At 33.8% G+C, this 24,689-nt stretch overlaps 1 protein-coding gene across 1 annotated transcript in view; it reads right to left on the bottom strand.

Annotated features, from left to right (window-relative positions):
* Nucleotides 1–24,689, bottom strand: part of LOC129225139 (glucose-6-phosphate 1-dehydrogenase-like) — a 78,532-nt gene that overhangs the window by 17,995 nt on the left and 35,848 nt on the right. The window contains exons 2-4 of the mRNA XM_054859700.1: nucleotides 10,096–10,133; nucleotides 2,308–2,416; nucleotides 47–270 (exon numbers count right to left, since the gene is read on the bottom strand). Of these exons, the coding sequence (XP_054715675.1) occupies nucleotides 47–270; nucleotides 2,308–2,416; nucleotides 10,096–10,133 (371 nt within the window). The remainder of the gene's footprint in view (nucleotides 1–46; nucleotides 271–2,307; nucleotides 2,417–10,095; nucleotides 10,134–24,689) is intronic.

Below are 24,689 nucleotides of genomic sequence, written 5' to 3'. Positions count from 1 at the left end.
TTAGACATCTAATTCCTAATGATTTTTCTATGAAATAAGTGCTTACCTCAATGCCATGCATTGTTCTTTGATGTTGGACGTAACAGTCGCAAACACAGTAGGTGGCAGTGCCAAATAATACAATCTATTGGCAGAAGGCATCGTTTCCAAAGATGATATGACAGAGTTCAACTTTGCAAAATCTTCGAGTCCATCATAAGCTCCACTGACATATTGATTCAAACTGAAAAATGCGTCTACCTTCTCAGGATGATTATTTATATCATTTCTCTGCAAAGACAATACATGGATATTGTTAAATTAAACTTAATTATAAACATAAGGCAGTGAGAAGCAAAGGGATGGAAGTGGACATTTTCAAGTTTTGAATAAAACGCATTTAAAGTTGCGGTCCTAGGTAGACTTTCATTGAAAACTGTTTCTAAATCATGCTGCATAGCAGCACTTACCACGGCTACTAGTACTATGTCTTAATCCAAAACAGTGGAGTGGTTCACCTACCATTTGGTACTGGTTATCTCCAAATTTTAAATTTTGCTACTTACATCCCTTTGCTTCTCACTGCCTCATATGCTCTGCTATAAAATTTATGTCAGTTAAAAAGTGCACCAAAGGAAAAGAGTGGATTAACTTACCAGATAGTTGCAGGTTCAGGAAAAAAAAAAGGAACTTTTCAGGAAATGCAGTATACTGGTTTGTCTAGTAGGGTCAGTTGGGGAAAGGGAAACAGTTTTTAGGTTTCAACTGTAGATCCTTCTCTTTCTTAAGGATGAATTTAGGGATCAAAAATTTGCCCATAGTTTCCAAGATAGACTCCCTAAGAGTAACTGGGTATAAAAATGTTGAACTTATGACTGCTTGTTAGCAAATGATATCATGTTTAGTTTTACCCCATAGACTATGGGGTAAATGGAAGTGCTCCTTTATTTCCCACAGAAAAATTTCATAATTTCATCACACTTTTAAAGAGTAATTGGGTATGAAAATGTTGATTTTATGACTGTTAGCGAATGAGGTCATATTTCCTTTTACCCCAGAAATTATGGGATAAATAGAAGCACTTCTTTATCCCTCCCCCCTACACACTACATTTTGCTTTGTGTTTAAGACTGCGCTCTTAAGAGTAATTGGATATGAAAAGGTTAATTTTATGAATGCGTGTTCGCAAATGATATTAGTTCCTTTTGCCCTAGAGACTCAAGTGGTAAATGGAAACACTTCTTTATTTCCCCATGAAGTTGATGTATATATAATAGCAATGTACACAATAAGTTTAGGAGCTTAAGATGTTACACCAACAATATGTATTCTGTAGCAGGTAGGTCACATGCAACATGAAAAGGGCAGGGATGGGAAACCTTGCCCTTTTCAGCTATCACTAACATACATAAAAACTGGTTTTGAAGTTTAATGTCAGAAATTTTCGGGAGAGAAAGAACCTGCAAAATTTCACCATTCAATATCATTAAGGATTGTGAAAAATTACTTTTTTAAAACGAATTTCCAGGAAGAGGCTCTGATTCCATAATATCACCAGAGGTTTAAAATGGACTTCAATTTTGAAAAAATTGAGAAAAAAATCCAGCTCCCTCCTTTCCCCCCTACTAATATTAACAAAAAATGCCCAAAATTGCGATTTTAGATGAGTTTTGGAATTTTCCCAATTTCCCTCTTTTTTTTCAGAATACTGTAGTTTGTTGTCCAATTTTTGCATTAACATAAAAAAATCGAATGTATGGTGCATTCATATAGTCATGTTCTTGCAAGCATAATTTAAAACTTATGAAAAGATAAAAATTTCTTTAAAGTCGCAAATTTAATCCGGATGTACAAGAACCAGTTAAACGAGGTTCAAAAAAAAAAAAAAAAAAAAAAAAATTCATACCCCCCATCTTCCGATAAACATAATTTCTAAAAAAGTTCCCCTCCCAAATTAATAGTCTGGATCCGCCACTGGGTTCCACTGTATTTCTCATTCCTAGAATTAATCCTGTTCAAACTTCAAGTTACCATTATTGTCAAATTTTCATATTAATTATGATTAAAATAGTTATTTTAATTGAGCTGGTTTTAAATGTTATGCACGCAACTTTGAATGTTAAAGAAATTTTAATTAATTTTACCCGCTCATTAAGTTTGGTCAGGTCATTATCAACTAATTGTTCTTATGGCGTTAGAAACTACTATCAAACACTAATTTTTTATAGAAAATTAGAGAAAGTCCATTATTTGGACTATAATGTCCAATGTAATTGTCATACATTGGACACAGTTTAAAAAAAGTCTTAGCTAAAACAAACATATTACCGGCAGATAAGGTGTCACTCTTGATCTGATATCAGCAGCTGTCAAATTGCTTCTAGCAAATCCCACTATGCTTGTGTGCTTTGGGAGTAAGTTATCTCGGTAGAGAGCCCTACAAAATATTGAAATTTTGTACATTAGTTCAAGGAATTTTTTTCAAGAATGCAACTACAGTGCATTCAGGGAACAGTGATAGCGCAAGTAAACAAAGAGGGTTGCTGTTTGGCGCCAACAATTGCCACTTTCCTGAATTACTCATTGGGTCGGCCCTTATCTGATTGGAGCTGTTTTCAATCACATCCTCCCCAAGCAGGTAATGGTATCTCCAAGTGCAACGCTGCTTTGTTTACTATCACTATCACTTTTTGGTGAATACACTATACAAGATAACAGAATGAATGAAAATGTATCGCATTATTCACAAGATTGGAAAGGTTGGAAGATGGTTATTTTCAGTGTTGGACTGCTACAGCTCAAAATGCAATTAAATACCAACTGGTACAAACAGGCAGACTGACCCGCCGGCTGATGTGCCCTCCCGCCTATGCGCCCTCAAGCCAGACACCTTATATTTTTTTAGGTTTTGAATTTCCCCAAGCTTTTAATTTTTAGCTAGTTTTCAACAATTAGCTACGTTTCCTGCAACTAGTTGTAGTTAGTAGTTAATTGTTCTCCAAAAGTTGAGAGAATGAGGGAGAAAGATGAAAGACATAGCAACTAGTCTAATTAATTTCTAAGTCTATTTTATAAGACCTTTTTAAATATTGGTCATAAAAAGCATATAATTCATTTAATTAATATTACAACCCCTCTAATCCATTTTAGCAACATCTATGTAAGGAGACAAAAGATTAAATTTTTTTCAAACAACACTGAAAATTTTAATTAAGGATATTACTGAATTTCTGTAAAATATATATTTTCCTTCACTGAAACTTTTACAGTGAACTTATAGTTCGGAAAAAGCCATTACCATTATTTAAAACTACAGATTCATAAAAGATAAAAATGTCATATTTAATTCAAAAACTGTCACTGAAAAGCGTGGAGATTAAAAAACATAATAAAATAAAAAAGAAAGGAGGGAGGGGAGGGGGCAGAGTTTTTTTTTTTTTTTTTGCATCCACTTTTGAAACACATCTCTCAAAGAACAATATTAGTAGTGACTAATTAATAACTGCTGAAACTGTAGTTAAGGCTAAAAGTCATACTTTTTATTTAAATGATTCAAACTGACAAGAAAATGAAGCATTAAATACCAAAAGGTACATAAAAGTTAAAAATTTCCACACAGTAGGAAATCCAACCACAATTTGACAAAATATAACATAATCAATATTTAAATACAAGTGTTTTATTTACGGATGTACTTATTGATGGAATTATACTTTTACTTAAGTAAACTAAAAAAAAAAGAAACTGGTGAACTATGCAATAGATGAAATTGGATTAAACTAAATATAGAATACAGGTACCGTATTACTCTACATTATCCAGCATGTCGCAAGATTTGAGGTTCACCAGATTTTCAATAACACTTGCCTGGTCCTTTTCGGCATGCCGGAAAAATCGAGGTTAGGAAAAAAAATATTACTATAAAAAATATGTGTTCAGCTTAAAAATGAATATAAGTTCTATACATATCTTATTAGTATTAATAAACAGTTTTTAATTTTGTAAAAATATTTACTAACAATGTCATTTGTTATTTTAACAAGAAAAATATTGTTTAAAAATGATTAATTTTCTAAAAATTAAATTCAAACTAAGTAAAAGCAAAAATTTATGCATTAAGTCACCGCCCCTAAACCAGTGCTAAAGAATTTATCACAGCTATTCAATAAATAAAAATTTAACTTACCTCTCTAAAGGAACCTAAATTTATTAAAAAAATATGAACAAATTGCATTTGAATTGCTTTATTTTAGTGGCATATAATTAAATCCATTAATAATGACCTACCATAAATAACAAACACATATTATATGCAACATACTGTTTTTTTGAAAAAAGGTTATTTTCGGGATTTATTTATTTGCAAAATAAATTTCCCGGCATGCTGGTGAACCTCGCTTTTTTCCGGCATGCCGCATAATGCGAGTAATACGGTAAGACAGTATTTGTTAAAAACAGTGTCTTCCGTGACAAAGATATTGTTTTCTCTCTTTTGATTTTTACATGTATTTCTTCATGGAATGGATCATTATATGTCAAATTAGCCAAAAAATCTCATATTGATTATTTTAACACTTTCATGAAACTTTTAGAAGTTTTATTCTTTGACATCTTCAATTTATACTTTCTTTAAACTTGCCAGTAGAGTTAAACATTTTATGACTAAAGATCTATGGGAGTTACAAAGTCATAATAGCTCATTGTAGAGAGACTTGAATGCACTTTAATTTGATACCTAACTTTAATAACTTTTTCACAAACCTTTAAAAGTTAAAAATTAAAAAGGAACACTTCTTTTAAAAACGTTAAAATTATATATATAAAAGATTTTAAATGTATTTTAATGAAAACACCCAAAAATTTTCAAAGCAGGACCATGAAGAGATCAGCAGTTATTAAACATTTTCAGCAAAAATTGCAAACATTTCCTTCAGCATAATTACAAAAACGAAATAGTAACTGCAGATCCCTTTATTGTCCCTTTGCGCCAACTTTTGGGTGCATTCATTGAAATACATTAAAATTTGAACTTTTTTTTTCTAAATCTTTCAAAAAACATCAAAAAAAAAAAAAATTTTTTAATTACAAATCACTAAATGTTGATGTTTTTTTTGAATTTTTTTTTCAAAAAATATTTGTTGCATATCCCATTAAAGTGCATTAAATTCTCTTTAAAATGAGTTATAATAGTACAACTCTTTAGCTCCCTCAAAACTCAAGTTATAGCATTCTAAAGCAAATTTTAGCAAAAAATTCGAAAATTGTCTGACATTATTTATCTGACATTATTGTCTGAAATTAATTCAAGGTCCAACGCTGAAAAACTGAATACATATATTCATTAAAAAATATAAATGTATTAAATTGTTGAGGTGCACTATGTTAAGATTTTTTTCTTGAAAAGTATTCAAGTCAAAGTAAAAGTTTTTTTTTTTTTTTTTCAAAATTATTAAAGTACAACACCATATTAAAATTTTTTTCTGGAAACAATTCAAGTCAAATGTCATCGTCAATTTGATTTTTATCAAAAATAAAATAGTCTTCTTAACTCTTTCTCCAGGTTAAAAATTAAACTCTGAATTTCCTCTTTTATTTCTCGTTGCCAAAAATAAAATAAACTAATTAAAACGTTAGAATGAAAATCTAAACAAATCATCTCAAAAATCATTATTTCACCATAAAATCCAGGGCTACAGAGTCACAGTCAGACTGATTTTGGGATACAGGTGTTGGAGTCGGAGGTCCTAAAATTCTAGGAGCTGGAATTGGGAGTTAATAATTTTCTCACCGACTTTGCAGCTCTGGTAAAACCATTTGTATATTCATTTCATTTTGATAAAGTCATATTTATCTCTGACTTGCATCAATGATAAGTCTATGAGACATGGTACTTGGATTTTTATTGCTACCTTTTTTTCTATTTCTTGAAATCAAAAATTGAAAATATATTCAAAATCTGATCAATTTTTTGGTGCTCAAAAATAATTTTCCGAATTGTCATCAATATTAAAAAAATCGGAATTGTTCAAAGAATTCCATTAAAATATCAAAATCTATCCTTCATTTTTTTTCCAAGTTTGTTTGAATCAAATCCACATTTTAGTCTCGGGTCTAAACTGACCTTAAGTTTTTTGCAGGTGCTAAGTATTTTTGAACTGTTTAAAATTGAATGAAAAATTGTTCAAATCAAGAAGTAAAATATGTAAATGGAGAAACCCTTGCCAAGATCTTTCGATCAAAAAAAGTTTGTTTGAATGAAACTATTCAGTCAAAAGTTATTAGGGGGAAGGGGACACACAGTAACAAATTTTCACCATCTCAAAATTCTACTACGCAATTTTGAATTTTTCAATATTTATTTGATTATTTTACTTATTTTTGTCTCTTTATTTCGTTGTTTTTAGAAATATTTCTGGCTTACATTGATAGCCCAGTCAATAAAGGTTTCGTGTCGCAACTAATTTAGGGAAAGCTGAATTTTTGCAGGATGTTAGCACATAAAGTAAATACTAAAAAAACAAAGTCCCGACCTCCACCCCTCTTGCTTTTCTTCCCACCCCCTCCGAAACATTGCAAGAGCAGTACTATGATTATACGCTTTTCGTGTAGCAACTAATTAAGAGAAAGCTGATTTTTTGCAGGATGTTAGTACTTAAATTACACACTAAGAAACATGAAGTCCCAACCCCCCCTCTTGCTCCCCCCCCCCAACCATTCCGAAACATTGCAAGAACAGTACTATGATTATACGCTTACAGCTCAAAAATTAATGATGTTACCGAGGAGCTCCTTTTTTTATTTCACTCCTAAATATATGAGGAACCAGTGGTGCCAAACCTATGGTCCGCGGGCCACATTCGGCCCGCGAAGCTGATCCACGTGGCCCGCTTTTTTGTGAAATGTTGCAACTCGAAGAGTACGATTAATGACAATGTTCCAAATTTGGAGCCAAATATTTAAAAATTGGTTTTTGAAAAACAGGTTGCATTTAACAAAAGAAGCATCAAGTAATGGTAAGAAAAATTTGTTTTCAATTTTCCTTCCTTTTTCGTATTTTCCTATGTCATTTAGAAAAGAATAAACATTTTGAAATTTTACTTGTGCTCCAGCTGACGAGAACAATTTTAGTACGATCTGCTGCCCTTATGGGAAGAAAAAGATTGGACACCACTGTTATAAGCAAATTATGTTACAGACACTTCTTATGTAGATAACTCAGTTTCATCATTTTACTAACTTAATCACGTACAGAAAATTCACTACAAAAAACAACTTTTATCATTACGTCTTGGGAAGAAATGTATGAATAAAACTTATAGATAAAAATACAATGATGATCTGCAATAGTCATTTAGTTGAAATGGAGCATCAATGTAATTACGCTCACTTTAAAGTTTTACAATGAAAATGCAATATTTTGTGACAAAAGTTTATAGTTCGTTTGTGTCGTGGATAGTCTACTGAATAATGTTTGGTCCAAAAATATTGTTACAGTGCATTCCACTACAGTGTCCACAAATAGACGTGCAATTGATCCCAGCTTTACGACAGCTACAGTTTGTAACACACAATGTTTTACAATTGCAAGATTATTAGTAGGAGAAGTTCATTTGGAGGAGGGGTAGTTGTCATGGGCTTAGGTGTCAGTCAGTTGCTTGAAGTATATTGCAAACCATATTCTTCTGCTGAAAGTTTAAAACCTAACCAAGTTTGAATAAAAGTTTGTGCATAAGCAAGTAATAGCAAAAATGTCTCTGAAGTCAAATTTTGATTTGGCAAAACTTCCACCAACTTTGGACGCCGCTCGTCAACATCTTTTTAGAGTTTACCACTAGATTCAAACTTGGTTAGGTTTTAAACTTCCCCCAGAAGAGTAGGGTTGTCAATTTACTTCAAGCAACAGACTGATTCCCAAGCTCCTGACGATTACCTCTGCTCTAAGTGAACTTCTCCAACTAATATCTTGCAATTGTAAAACATCATGAGTTACAAACTTTATCTGTCGTAAAGCTCGGTTCGATTGTACGTCAATATGTGGACACTAGTGGAATGCAATGTAACAATATTTTCGGACCAAACCAGTGAAATATTAGAAGATAACCCCTTATAAAAGGCTAAAAATAACAACCAAAAGTAATATTAAACATTAATAATATCCGCTGCGGGGAAATAATCAGTTGAAATATACTACAGTGAAACCTGTGAAAGTTTACCACTTGCGGTGCACTATTTTAGTGGTCAACTTAAACAGGTGGTCAACTTATAGAGGTTAATTTATATGATGTAGGACTAATTCTGTACTTGAAAAAAGCAGTCAACTTAGACAGGTGGTTAACTTACAGGGATGGTCAACTTGACAGGTTTTACTGTATTCCTGATTTATTAGCAAGACTTAAAGCCAAACGTTGACATTATTTTGTCGACTACTATCGGCGACACGAACAAACTATAAACTTTTGTGACAAAAAATTGTACAATGGTAGTAAAACTGAAAGTGAACGTCATTATATTGTTGCTCCATTTCAACTAAGTGACTGCCATTACTTTATTACCTATAAATTTTGTCCGAACATTTCTTCCCAAGGCGTATAGATAAAAAGCTATATTTTGTTGAAGTTACTTTTTGTAGTGAGTTTTCTGTATATGATTAAGTTATTAAAATAGTAAAACTGAGCTATCTACAAAAAAAGTGTAATATAATTTATTTATAAGAGTGGTCCCCAACATTTTCTTCCCGAGGCCACAGATCATACTGCAAGTAAAATCGTTCTCGCGGGATGAAGCACATATAAAATTTCAAAATATTTTACTCTTTTTTAAATGAATTGGAAAAATACGGAAAAGGAATAAAAATTGCAAATCAATACTTGTTGCTATCATTACTTGATGCTTATTTTGTTAAATGCAACCTGTTTTTCAGAAACTTATTTCTAGATATTTGGCTCCTAATTTGTAACATTGTCATTAATCGCACTCTTCGAGTTGTAACATTTTAAAACCGGCCACACGGATCAGCTTCACGGGCCCGGATGTGTCCCGCGTGCCGTAGGTTGGGCACCATTGGTTTATAATATTGTTAGGAATGAAATAAGAAAGGAACTCCCTGGTATCATTACTTTTTGAACTGTAAGCGTATAATCACAGTACTGCTCTTGCAATGTTTCGGAAGGGTTGGGGGAAGGTGGGGGGAGGAATCAAGAGAGGGTGGGTCGGGACTTTGTGTCTTTTTAGTGTATACTTTAAGCACTAATATCTTGCAAAAATTCAGCTTTCTCTGAATTAGTTGCGACACGAAAATGTTATGAATATACATAGCACAGATCTTGCAATGTTTCGGAGGGGGTGGGGAGGAAAGCAATAGGGGTGGGGGTCGGGACTTTGTATTTTTTTAGTGTATACTTGGTGTGCTAACATCCCCCAAAAATTCAGCTTTCCCCTTATTAACTGCGACACGAAAAGCGTATAATCATTGTGCTGCTCTTGCAATGTTTCGGAAATGGTGGGGGAGGAAGCAAGAGGGGTGGGGGTCAGGACTTTGTTTTTTTTAATGTACAATTTAAGCATTAACATCCTGCAAAAATTCAGCTTTCTCTTAATTAGTTGTGACACGAATATGTTATAATCATAGCACTGCTCTTACAATTTTTCGGAGGGGGTGGGGAGGAAAGCAAGAGGGGTGGGGGTCGGGACTTTGTGTTTTTGTAGTGTATACTTGGTGTGCTAACATCCTGCAAAAATTCAGCTTTCCCTAAATTAGTTGCGACAAAGCCTATTTTTTTACCTTCATTGACTGGGCTACAAGCCTTATCTCATGCTTTTTTTTTTTTTTTTTGACTTTTACGGGAAAGTAAGTTAAAAATAAAAAAATTCTAGATGGGAAATTTAGCGTTCGTTTTAATTGCGGCTGCTAGCAGCATGCAAAGAGCCTGCTCTCTAGCTCAAACTCTGAATGAATATAAAAATGCCTCAATTTCCAAAAGTAGATATTATAATTTTTTTTTTCAAAATTTCTTTATTTCAGCTTTAAAAGTGCTCTGTTAACAAGAATATTACATAAGATGTGAGTTTACTTGAGATTACATTCAGTCATAATTTTCAGGTAGTGAAAACACTTACCATAAGGTTGGGTAGATTTTCTTTTTAGCTAAGTCTCCCTAAAAAGTAAAAAATTATGCTTACTAAATAATTAAATTCAGAATCGATTAAAACAAACACACAGCAAATACATGATTAAATCAAAAATCATTACAATATTTGAAATTTCGATTAAAATAGATTATTTTAAAGAATAAATGAGGCTTATTTGTTTAGAACAGGTGTCTTCCATGTAATTTTAATACAGGGCAAAATATTTAATATTCTTCAATTTAGAGGGAGAAAATTTACAAAGATTTAAAAAAAATTTTCATTTAGTTTGAAAATCACAGTGACAATCGATATTCACCACATGGTGTAAGTAATTGAAATAGCAAAACACAATTAAAAAATAATAATAATATTGAAACTCTTGACTAAATACAAAACTGAATCAAAATTTTCAAAAAGGTGATTTTTTTTTTCAGTGATAAATCATTCTTTCTCTTTTGCTAATTTTGTCAACACTGACTTTTATGCTTGATTAAGCAATTTGAATAGCGTTTTCCGAGATGATTGTTAGAAATACGACTCCTCAGTTTTGAGTTAATCCTTCATTTTGGAGAATAGCTCCTCACAGATGTAAGTGCTTCTAAAAAGGAAGGTTGTGAACGGAGCATGAGATTTGACCAATGGAAATTCAGCTTTTTTAACACACAACGAATAAAAATCCAACAGTATGAAGTTTTAAAATTCCTCCTGTAAATCGTTATTACACTGAAACACCATAAGTTTCCATTTGATACAACAGTAATTACTGAAATGCCAGCAAATATGGAAACAGTATTGAAACTAAATTGTTTTTGTGTGTGGGGGAGAGGGATTAAAATCTACACAGCGGGTTGAAGATCGCTGGTTTAGAAGAACTCCAGTTTCATAAAAGCTGCAAAACAAATATACTTACATTATAAAAACAAAAAACAAATGTTTGAAAAGTTCTCTCATTAGACTCGTTATATTACGCCTCCCTCCCCCCATATACTTGAATCGATAAATATTGGGACCCCCTCCCCCCCCCAAAAAAATTATACATGTAGTTTCTTGGCCTAAACTGGGCACATTTGGTGAAAATACGATTTGGAAGAAAAACTATTTGATTTTCGGAAAGTCATGAAGGTTTTAGGAATTGATTGCTTAGGAATGTTTAACACATTCACATTTGTACCTAATTCCTAAATAATTGATTAAATAATTAAAATTCAGAAAGAAGTTTAATGGAGGAATATTTTCGTCCCCCCCTCCCCCCCCCCCCCCAAAAAAAAAAACTCTGGCCTGAGGTACAACACGCCAAAGATGGGTAACCTGGAAGCCTTTTCTGACTTGCGACCTTCGACAAAACTTTTAACTGCGTTATTTCCGGAACGCAGAGCGATATATTTTTTTTGTTCGGTTGGTTGCTTGTTTGCTAAATAATGTTTCTCTTTAAAACGATGTACCATCTGGAAATATAAGTTAAATTTTTCTTGCAACAGTCTGCGGGGGAAAAAAAAAAACAATCGCAGAATCTTTTTTAAACTTGTCAAATAAAAAATTCAATTTGTCAATTAAATTCAAATATTTTGATTTATAAAAATTGTTGAAGCATTGCATTCCCTTCCCTGAAAAGACAAGATTACGTTTTTGAGTCAATAGGTTTGACAGGTATTTGAAAAAAATGAGGATTTTTCATTGACTATATATGTAAGTGAGGACTTGAAAATTCAAACTTTTATTTAGCAGCAAGCGGTTAAAAAATTAACTTTAGTTACATATCCACATTTTCATTTTAAGTTGCTGCTCCGACCAGGAACTTTTTAAGAAAACAAGAAAGAGCGAGAAGATTGCCACTTGACCTTTTATAACTAAACTAGCTGTACCCGATGCGCGTTGCTACGCCAACAAAAAGATACATCATTATACTGATTTTCATGACAATCGGTTGAACGGGGCAGAAGTTGCTACTCTGCAGTGCCACCTGGTGGCGAGTGGCTTCAGTGAGCATATTATGCACCTTCTCGGTGGAAAAATACATATATATAGCAATTTTCATAATAATCGGTCCAGGTATCAAGTGAAGCCGTGACTATACTCAAATTTTGTACTCACACAGTTTGCAAGATCAATCAATCGCTAAAAATATCAAATAGAAAAAGTTTTAAATCCCCCCGTTGCATGAAAAGCCATAAAACAATAAAGAAAGAATTTATTTGTTCAAACTCAAGAAAAATGGCAACAGCTTATCAATGAGATCTTTCACGCGAATTAATTTCTGCAGCCGATAATTTTATTCGTATTTATCCAATGGATTGTGACTTAAATTGGAATAAAAAAGGAACTATCGATCGGATTTTTTTCGAACTGGTTATAAACATTCACCGTTTGTTATTTTTGGTACTGGGAAAGTTTCAGCCAAATCTGCTGGGTAGTTTTTGAGTTCATGGATGACATACAGACAAACATTCATTTTTATATACAGTTGGCTTAAACAGAGAGCCAAGTGTATATAGATAGAAGATTAAAAGTATCTTATAGACACTTATTATGAACTAAAATTTTGAAAAAATTTCCAAGTCTATATTTTTATACACAGTTACCGCAAAACCCTATTTTTTTTGTTTTCAAATTCCTCTAAAAGCTGTTAAAACCCAAAAGGGGAAGCTCATTTTTTCAGAGAATATAGTACACAATGGTACTGATTAGTGATGTGCCGGATCGTCAAAAAAGTAGATCCGCGGATACGGATCCGGATCATTAGTGTCAAGATCCGCGGATACGGATCATTTTTTTTTAAACACAATTCAACTATCCAAGTGTTTAATTTGTTACAGAAGGTATTCCTGTCAGAATAATAACATTGCTTCTTCAAAAAATGTCATCTACGGCGAAAATATAATCAAGACTGATTTACTCTTTAAAGAAATCTCCGTTAAAATTGAGGGAGAGTTGGAAGGAATATGTCAACGCTGCATTAATGCTAAAATAGAATGTAAAAAATTATTTCTAGCTTGCTCGGTAAATGTAAGATACAGGAGCAGGAGTGTAAAGCTGCTACTGAACGGGCTAGAAATAATTTTTCGCATTTTATTTCAGCATAAATGCAGCAATGACCTATTCCACCCAACTTACTCCGACCGACATAACAGAGCCGGGAACACCTTTACAAACAGTAAATAGAGAATTTAGTCTCACTTTTTTTTGTAGAATGCCTAGAAAAACCAAAATGAAGAATTACACAAACCCCAAATCAATAACAGAAACTAATATTAAACTAAAAATTAAAAAAAAAGAACATAACCCAGAGGGCCGACCTGATATTGAGATGGATTTCGCGGGTCAGAACACACATTGTTAACAAATATGAACTAACAGCGGATAGAAATTTTAAATCATTGAGCTTTTTCTCCTTATCTGACTATGAAATAGCTACCGGTCACGTGTATAAAGGCTTTGAATTGCATTTAAAATTTCCTTAACAAGATTATAGCTTTTCTGTATATAACTTGAAAAATCCAAACAAATATCAAACGCAGAAAACTTAGTTCGTTCAATTTGGGGCCAATATTTTTAACGTACGGGTAAGTTTTTACTACCATAATTCTGAAAAACGTTAAGTCGGTTTTATTAATATTTTTATTTATATTTTAATAATAATTTTAAAGTTCTGCAAAAACCAGGCGAAGCTAAGAACACTTTCGATCAAGTCACCTTTTGAATGAAAAAAGAACTATCAAAGTCGGTTCATCTGTTTAGGAGCTACGATGCCACAAATAGACACACAGATACACTTTTAAAACTTATTTTCCGTTTCTTTTTGCAACGGGGGGTACAAATTGGCTTCTGAAATACTTTATTATTTAAACAGGGAATAAAACCTAATTTAAACGGAATTTAAGAGTCTTTTATTCAAATATTTAAGAATTTTTAGAATAGAAAAGATCCGTTTAAGATCAGTCAAGAACGTAGCGGATACGGATACGGATCTTTATTTTCCCTCTAAAAACCGCGGATACGGATATCCGGAACGTCACTAGTACTGATTAACAAAGGGGGGGGGGGGAAAGAAAAGAATGCAGAAGGAAAAAAACAAACCTCATAACCTCATGTTTCCAAATGTAGCACGTTTCAACGAGAAAACATTTTTTTCCCTTCACATCATTATCTTTCAAATTAAAAAAAAAACTATGCTCCGCTCAGGAGATGACGAAGCTCAATTTTTTTTTTTTTTTTGCCGAAAATCGCAAGACAGAAATGACGTCCAGGTTGCTATCTTTTGGGGGGCTTTATCTCGGACAGGATTTTATTTTTTCTTTAGTGAAAAACAAATACATAATAACTAATATAAGCCTAGAACTAACCTTTTTTTCTGAATTGTAACCCATGTATTAAATTCAAAAACTTCCGAGGCTATGAAGTTAACACTCGACCTGGATCGACCTGGGCTGCACCTTTTATTTATGTAGTGCTAGTGATAACACACATGCTCCTCTCCTCTCCAAGAAAAATGAATTTAATTGATAATAGCATTGCAATTTGAGAAAACTAATCCAATACCAAGGAAAAAAAGCACTGCACTTGAACCTCCCCCCCCCCCTCTACAAAAAATATATAAAATAAAAGAAGCATTGCAACTGGCACAGAAGGAAAATCCCCCCACCCCCCGCCTGAAGAAAAAAGAAACGAGTTTAATTGAAGCACGCATTACACTTATAAAAAAATAAAAATCCTTTTTCTCGAAGGAAAAAACATGTAGACGCAAATTACATAACAGAGCAAAGGGGGCAGTTTACCACCAAAATTAAGAACAAAGTTCGTCACGCAGTCCATGCATAAAAATGAACTCGCGGGTGGAATTGATTGGTTTTTCTTAAGAAACAACAACTCTCCAACGAACATGACACACATAATCATCGACCCACATCTTAAAATGAGAAGTGGACTTGCAGTATCTAGATCGCTCTCAGGAGGGAGTAAAACACATGCTACTCACCAGTTGACCTTATAACATACAATATCGCAACGAGTTGGGTTTGTTGTGGGGCAATAAAAGAAAATAAATGTTCAAGAATGATTTTATTTTTAATTTTTAGAACCGTTTGTCCTAAGACAAGTTCAGCTTCTCTCCGCCTTTGAATTCTTCTTTTCAAATCAATATAGGACTTTAACAGTAACGCAAAAATATTTTTTTTCTTGGGGGGAGGGCATGAAAATTGTTAAATGTACATAGATTGTAGAATGGCTTAATACTAAGGTCTCTAGGGGGGTCCGTAAGTTCCAAGGGGTGGGCTCTCGAATCTTTTCTTCCCAACATTTTGTTTTCGCGCGATATCGCAGGAAAAGAAAAAATTTCTCCTCTCCAATCGATATATTGCGTATAAGGTGTGGCCTGCAAAGAATTGCGAGGAGGGGGGGGATTTATTGGTAATGAACTAGTTAGAGGACTTCAACTTCAAAAAACTCCCTCATTCCCAAAAGTGCTTTGAATAACGTCTAAACTTGGGATGTGGCAACTTGCACTGAGAAATATTGGCTGAAATCCCTGAAAAAAGGGAAGTGCACAGAACTTTTGGTGCCTGTCACTAATGGCTTCTCCGGGCCCCCCTCCATATTGCTTACCCCCTAAGTCTCTACATATATTTCACCCCCTCATTTCAAAAATCTCGGACCCTCCTCAGTCTCGGGTAAACAGGTGTCCCTTCTCTCCCCCCCCCCCCCTGTGCACGCTCCTGCTGGTGACTAACAAATTCCCCCAGCTTCTCTTTATCATAAGCATTCCGAAGTTAGAATAAAAAAAGACGGGAAATTGAAATTAAGGAAAGAAATGAAAGCTAGCTTTTTATTGACATAGTTTCAGAAGAAAAGAAAAATCGATCGCACGCTTTCGTTATCTAATTCACACATCGAGCGACTGCAATCCGCGTGAGAAGCAAATATTGACATGTGTCAAAATAGCTTTACAAAAATACAATAGACAGTCAAGTGGGAAAAGAGCTGAAGAAATATTCAGGAAATCTATATTAAGAAAAACATTTTAAGATAACTTTTCTTCTCCGATAAAGAACGAGGTTGTGATATTTATAGAAGAGGCTTTGAGAAGCAAAGGGATGCAAGCGCCAAAAGTAAAAATTTGGAGATAACCACTACAAATAATAGCGAAATCTGTCCTGTTTTCGGGCAAGAGACGGTACTAGCAGCATGGGCGCCCATATGCAAAGTTGAAAGGGGGGGGGGGGGGCTCAAATATTTTCCCCGTGGTTTAGCTGGATATTTTCCAAGTGGAAACCGATTTCAGGGCAGATTCGAATCATTAAAATTTGACATTTTTAATAACTTATTCATTAATGGCTGGAGAATAAATGTTTTTAAATTTTTGTAAAGAAAAAAGTACTTAAAGGAAGGAAGTTCTAATTTCAAAGGGGGGGGGCCTCGAGCCCCCCTTGCCCTCTATATGGGCGACTTTGACTAGCAGCCCTGGTAGGTGCTGCTGTACTGCACAGCATGTACTGGAAAAAACTTCAATGAAAGCCAACTTAGGATCTAAACCAGGGGTGCAAGTGGACTGAAGTAATATTTTCTGAAGGCAGTGTGACATTTTCGGAAGCTCGACTCCCCTCCCCCGTAAAAAAGCTTTTCAAATATGCATACATAAATCATTGAAATCATTGTAAAAAACCATTAATTTTTTAAAAACAAATATTTATAATTTCAGTTTTAGAATGTTGCCAGACCAAACTTTTCGGAAACGGTGACCCAAAATTTTCGGAAATGTCGGATCACAAAACCCCCTGATCTAAACGTCAAACGCGTTTTACTCAAAACTTTAAAAAGCCCACGTATTTTGCTTTGCTTATCACTGCCTGAATCACGAAACGTTTTGGGAAATAGCCTCTTGCCTATCCAGTAAATAACAGAAAAGCCGAGGTCCAGGATAGTCCCTAGAGCAGGAATTAAAATTGACGGAGCAAGTCCAATCATTGGCTTAGCAAAAGCTGAGCCAAAGACCCCCAAGTCACGTGACTCAACGACGAATTTGCGTGAAACAAGCGAAAGAAACCAGATTTCTACCAATTCTTTGCTTTAAAATCTATCGCATGACTTGGGGTCTTGTTTTCATGAATGAAAGGTGTGGCATCCTCAGATATGTGCCGCGAGTCCACTTCGTGAAAACAATCTCTTCAAGCAGCCGACTGAGCTCTGTGTTGACGAGACATAGACAGCCATTTCTTCTACGCCTTTGTGCCTTTGTTGGAATACCGCTTCTAAATAAAGGACTAGACTGTCTGGCACCACTTCGGACAGTTTTAAAATTGGGTGTGACGAGTTTGCCTGACAGCCCTGGACGGTGTCCGACTTTGTCGTTGCCGAAAAACCGCAGACGTGGAGGCGTACTCCATGTTAACGAGGCGCCGGTCGACCAACGAATCCGGGCCTTGGTTTCTTCTACAAAAACAACGTAGCAGTGTTCGTCACCAAGTTTCCACCAATGGGATATTTTAAGGGGGCTTAGTTGACAAGCCCCGTTTCTTCGAAAAAGACCTCGATCCACACTTTTGGAAAGCAGATTGCTCTAGGACTTGAGAGAAACAGGTGCCCTTAGGCATTCTCCGGTTTCGTTGGAAACCGTGATTTTTTTTTTTGTGACCACCACGGAGGCAACTGTGTTTGCCTGAATTTGTAACCCCATCAATGTAACGATTATTATTTTTTTTTCTGTAAATAAATTTTTTTTTCGTTAATTTTAAAAAGGGGTTTAGTCCTTCCTTGTTCGTGGTGTGACTTGATTTAATGAAAAGATTGGAATTGTTAATCTTTACATCTGTGACTCACGACGTCACAAAGGCTTCACTCCCTCTACTTTATCTCTTCTCAATGGATAAGTCCAGTTAACACCCATTTCACACATAACTAAGAAAATATTTTAAGCTAAATGACTAATGCAAAAGATTAAATGACTCTTCATTAATAAACTACAAAAATGCGAGAAATTATGAAAAAAGTGAAAAAAAAAAAATTAAAAACTAATGGTTGAAATTCGAGAGAGATTTTTCATGAATACAATATATTTCCTAAAACTTGCATAAAAGGTCATATTTTGTTTCGTTGTAGTCACAGGCGTCGGAACCGGGGGAGCTTGAGCTACCCCTGGAATATTTCAAACCGGCTCAGCTCCCCCGGAAAAATTCTCGCACTGCAGCTTTCTGTCGTACATTGTTTACCTCAAACGCGATTTCAAAATGTGATCTTTCTTTTCTAAGAATTTCCGCCCAATAAGCAACAAAAGCAGGGGACAGTCGAAGTGGTCAGTGCACTTGAGTCCACCTTTACCCTTTTTCTCAATGTTTACACACCTCTTGATTCCCGGAAGAAAAATAAAAGAATTTTAAACAAGGTATCCGGCTGCTGAAAAGTGGGCTTCGCCCCGCGGCCTGCAAAAATCAGTACCAGTACCGATGGGGGGTTTGCTCCCCACTTTGAGCTCGTGTTTCAGGAGCGCATCGCAATTTAGTTCATATTCTTATTAGTTTTGCCTCGCATGCCGTTTTTTTGTCGCGTGATCACAGAAAGGATGGAGAATCAATTTGGCATATAAATATGAATAATATGGAAGGTGCTACAGACATAACTATAAAAAAGGTAACTAAGGTAAGCAACTTGTTCAAATCAAATAATTTCAACTTTCCAGAAACTTATCTCATTTTAAGATATCTGACTCCTTGGGCACAATGTAAAGAATTTCCAGCGGAGTCCTTTAAAACTGGTTGATTAAAATTAACTTGCAAAATTTAACGTAAAAGTTAAACTAAAAGACCAAGTGGTTGTGTTCTTTATTCATTGCAATTACCTACATTAAAAAAAAAAAAAAGAAAAAATAAATAAACGCGGGGAGGGGGGGAGCCCCATTTACAAACAAATTTATTTATTTATTTATTTTTTAATCCGTCGTTTATTTCTCTCTTTTATCATTTTTTGCTCCATTATAAAAAATTAAGCCCTGAACAAAGAAAATTCTTTAGAGATTTCCCATAAGTCTAATTATGTAGTTACAAAACAAGAAACAGTCCTAAACTAATTTTCGAGGAATCATGAACGTACATATATTTCGGGTTTGAATTCTATGTTTCGATCAAAAGGTACCATCAGATCGCAAAAATGTCATTGTTCGATGATCTATCGAAACCGAAAGTAATCTGTTGCCAGATAGAGAACCCGTAGTGCCCGAAATAGATATTATTCAAACAAATTATTCATTTACTTTTTGAAGGGAAATATTACCAAAAGAAAGAACATAAATTAGTGGCGTACTCAGAAATGACTTTAGGGGGTGCAAATCATTGCTGTGATAAAAAGCGCAATTTTTAGAACTATCCCACGGTAAAAAATTAAAAAAAAAAAAAAAAAAATGTGCCCATTACTTTGTTTTATTTTAAACCGAAAGGGATAGATTTTTTTAATGAAGGTATAAAACTGCAAACATAAATATCATTCAAAGAATACTAAAGGAACTTACACTACAGGAAAAAAAAATCACATAAATCAAAATCGGTGAAATCTTCACTATTATGATATTCTTAAAATCTTTCAATGATTATAAAAACAGTTACTATGTAAAAATTAGTTTAAAAGGTGCGAGTTTATTGAAATGAAAAATTTTGAACATAATACTTTACAAAGTTAGAGTTATTCATGTTTTTTTCTTTCCTAATATACGATTTTTTTGTCACTTACAGATATATTTTCATGCCAAAATTGTAACTTTTCATTTATTATTTTTCATTTATTAAAAAACTCCTACAATATTTTATATAGTTTCTCCCAAAGACTTTTACTAAAATTTATCTGAACAATAAAATATATAACGAACACTTTATTTTAATACATTTCCAACGTTCTGTTTCTCCACCCTCCTGTTTCATCTTTTTCCCTTTTTCTAGTTCTCAGAAAATAAGAGAGTCTTCTAATGCTACGCTGCCCAAGTTCTTCCTTTCCTTCAAAATTATTACTGGGCGCCTCAAATTTTGTTTTCGGGGCTCGGTTCCCTGAAAATTTTCGAAAGAGAGTTCCAGAATACCTTGTTCTCCAACAACATGGGAATTTAAATAATATTCCCTTTTTGGGAATTCAATTTCAAAAAATTCTCGGCCCCTAACCAGGGCTTTATTACCTCACAGGCCAATTAGGCCTGGGCCTGAAGCCCCATCTTCCTAAGAGGTCCCAAATTATTGAAATAATTATGCATAGCAAATTCAACTATACGAAAAAAAAATACATGTATTTTTAAAAGTAATAATAAAAAAATAATGACTTTTTATTTAGAAAAAAACTTCCTTAAAGGAGAATTTTTATTAATTCCGCCAGTAGCGAATTTACCATGTCACAATTTCGAGTGCCCCGAAGGGGATTCGTGAATGCATATGATAAATAATTTACATAGTTCTGGGGGCCCCCGAAAATGCATTCTGACAGGGATAATATAGTCTTCAGGGAGCCCTGAAATTATTGTAGGCCTAGGGCCTCAAGTTTTGTTAGTCGGGACCTGTCCCTAACGCTGACAAATATCATCCGCAGTCGCGTTTTTTAGAGATTACAATTTCGAAAAAAATAAGTAGAAGGAACCTTTGAACCTTTTCTGATAACACCAATGAAGAACGCGCAGTCTAGGACAATTTTGAAAAATTATCAGAGTAGAGCTCTAGTACAGCCTTTTCCCCTGACATCATTAAAGATTGCCTACAATTGCGATTTTAGAACTTCAAATTTGAAATATTGGGAGGGAGATGTAAATCGATTTGAAAATTCGATGGAGGACAATCCCTCACGTCATATTAGTTTCACTAACGTCAACAAATATGGTATATAATCCGTTTTTAGGACATTAATTTCGAAAATTTTTCAGGGAAGTTTATTCGAACCTTTTCTCCCCTTAACATTCAAAAAGTCGCTTAAAAACAACAAGAATTTTGAAATTTTCCCGGGGGAGGGTCCCCCGGAACCCCTCTTTTTCTACGTGCTCATCTTCGAGTACTGACCGACCCCTTTTCAAAACTAGAGTTTTATCACCTCATTCTCTCCATATTCAATGTATTTATTAAATATAATTGAAAATTTTGCTGGGAAAGAGAGAGAGAAGCTCTTCGAGAAGCTAATTTCTTATGGGGGAAAAAATTTAAGTGCCCCCCCCCCCAATTATTTTTTGGTTGCGGCATTATATCCCAGCTCCCCCTACTTCCACCAAGTTCCTACGCCTCTGGTTGTGTTGCAATTACGTTAGCTTCACGGAAAAGTGGTTGATAATACAGTAGAACACCGTTCATCCGGATCAAATTTGTAGAGTTTTAAAAAAGTTTATATCCAGACAAATAACAATTATAAATTATGATAGCTAAACTACAAGTGCGCCAAACATTTGCTTTTTATTTTGATCAAATGTACAACTCCTGAATCGATTATGCAATAAATTAGGATAATCTAATAAACAGCATGGTGTACTTCGAGCGTCGGCCCGATACTACTGCAGCTGAACTATAAATGATTAAGTGTTTGATTGAGTTGTTAATGATAAAGTATTTGATTGAATAATATGAATAATTAAGTGTTTGCTAGAATAATATAAATGATCAAGTGTTTGAATAATACAAATGATAACGATAACGTGTTTGATTGATTAATAGAAATGATATGGCGTTTGATTGAATAATACAAATGATAAGGTGTTTGATTGACTAATACAAATGATAGTGTTTTATAGAATATAATATAAATGATAAAGTGTTTGATGGAATAATATAAATGATAAAGTGTTTGGTGGAATAATATAAATGATAAAGTGTTTGGTGGAATAATATAAATGATAAAGTGTTTGGTGGAATAATATAAATGATAAAATATTTGATGGAATATGATACAAATGAAAAAGTGTTGGATGGAATATAATCTTAATATATAAAAATCAATGTCCTGAGATAACATATATATATACATATATATATATATATATATATATATATATATATATATATATATATATATATATATATATATATATATATATATATATAACGCACAGCCGAAACCGCTGAAGCTTCAGACTTGAAATTTGGCAGGCATGTCCGCATGATTACAAAAGTAACCACTAAGAAAGGATTTTTCGAAATCTCAATTAGTTCAGGAGAAATTAATTAAAACCCCTTAATTTCTGCGAAATTAAAAACCTGTCATTGAAATTCAAATCCCTTATTTTCGAAGGCTTCCCTCCATTCAAATCATTATTCAGTACTTCATCTCAACTTTTGGTCGATAGCGAACTATATATTTGATATTGTTTTTGTTTCTCACGTGATTCTTCGAGGCTTTTCTCAAGTCAAATCATAATGTTTATGTCTTTTGCTTTTATTTTTTCAAAACTAGAAACGAAGTTTTTAAGAACATCATCACAGGCTGACAATCTTTTTGAATTTAGAAGAGTGCAGTTTCCTGTTAAAGTTTGCTTTGCAATAACCATTAATAAGTCACAAGGACAGACATTAAAAGTAGCAGGGATCGATTTAAGAGAAGACTTTTTTTCACACGGCCAATGTTATGTAGCTTGCTCCAAAGTCAGTCATCAAGCAGCTTAATAATTTTAGCACCAGAAAAAAAAAACCTAAAAATGTTGTATACAAAGAAGTTCTTGCTTAAACATAGGTATATCAATAAAATGTGGATGGCCTGTGTTTGCAAAGATAATCAATACTTTAAAAGGATCGTTAATAACAGTTAAAGATCGGTTAAGGACAAGGGCATATATGTAAGGAGTCCAGGGGCTCCGGGATCCTCCCCAAATTAGAAAAAGTTATAGGTAATAAGTAATTATTATAGGGGATTTTCATAAAGGTGCACCAAGCACTGTTATCCCCTACTAATTCCAATACCCGAGCAATGTCGGGCACGGGAATGCTAGTATAAATGATAAAGTGCTTGATTGAATAATGTAAATGATAAAGTGTTCGAATAATGTAAATGATAAAGTGTTCGAATAATAAAAATTATAACGTTTTTTTTGATTGATTAATACAAATAACGAAAGTGTTTGATTGAATAATACAAATAAAGTGTTTGATGGAATATAATATGAATGATAAAGTGTTTGATGGAATGGAATATAAATGATAATGTGCCTGATAAATATAAATTATAAAGAGTTTGATTAATATAAATTATCAAGTGTTTGACGGAAAAATATAAATGATAAAGTGTTTGATTGAATAATATGAATGACAAAGTGTTTGATTAATTGATACAAATGATAGTAAGATAAATAAATACCTTTGTGCTGAACAGTAAAGTAAGACAAAACAACGTAAGTAGAAGCACAAATTTGTAAATTACAGCAGACACGTGTTTCGGCGTTACAGGGAACGCCTTTTTCAATGCAAAAAATAATGAGCTTATGGATGAAAAGACATCCGACAAAAGCTTTTGTCGGATGTTTGAATAATAGAAATGATAACGTGTTTGATTAAATAATATAAATGATGAAGTATAAATTGTGCAAAACAATCCTATGTTACAAAGCATTGATTTTTCTGTAATAAAAGGTACGCCTGCTCATTAAAGGATTTGTTTTGCTTATTTTCCACAAAACCGAGAGATTCCGAATATTCGTTTATCCGGATTGCCTTTCGTCCCAGTTAATCCAGATAAACGAGGTTCTAAGTATATTGCAGACCGCAAAATCACAGATATCCGCCCACAAAAATTCAATGACAATAAAGCATCATCTTGAAGCAAGTTCGAATGCCAAAATGAAGAGATATAAGAAACAAATGTTTCAATGTGATCCAAATAAAGACGACCTTTTTATATTAAAAAAAAATCCGATCGAATGATTTCGTTATCAAATCGGGCGACTGGAACCCACGTGAATTACATGCGATCGAACGTAGAAGGAAAACAAACGAACAGGAACTGCATCTTTTTCCTCGAGTGTAACAAAAAGTTGCACTGTGATTGATAATGAACTTCCTGCTCTCAAGGTTAGAACTTTCAGATGATAACCATTTTCTCAGACGATATTGTAGTTCAAATTTTAGGAAATCGAATGTGCATATATTATACCTTTTTCCATACAGAGGGCTGCAAATTTTACTATATCAATAATTATTTTTATCATTACTATGCTTCTTTCATTAGATGCATCTGTTTTTCAGAAACCGATTTCCGAATAACTGGCTCCAAATTTGTAACATTGCAATTGATCGTGCTCAGGGGTGCCCACAGGAGGAGGGGAGGGATTATAGCGCAATTTGGGGGAGGGGGGATTTTTTAATTTTTATTTAAGCTTATTGATTTATTTTTAATGAAAATTATTTTGTTTAGATTTTATTTCATTTTTTTATTTAGTATGTGTGTGTGTTCTGGCGTAGCACAGAACTTTTCTAATAAAATAAGAAGAATTAAAAATTAAAAAAAGGTAAAGAGGGTTGAGAAAATGGGGGAGGGGAGATTTGTACCATTAAACTTGGGGGGGGGGGGATGGGCACCCCAGATCGTGCTTTTCCATTTGCAACACTAAATAAAATATTGAGCAATTCCATTCCACTGCACTGACATTTTTAAAGCAA

This window comes from Uloborus diversus, chromosome 6 (genome assembly GCF_026930045.1).
Source record: "Uloborus diversus isolate 005 chromosome 6, Udiv.v.3.1, whole genome shotgun sequence".
Lineage (NCBI taxonomy): Eukaryota > Metazoa > Arthropoda > Arachnida > Araneae > Uloboridae > Uloborus > Uloborus diversus.
This window is presented reverse-complemented; position numbering and strand designations above follow the sequence as displayed.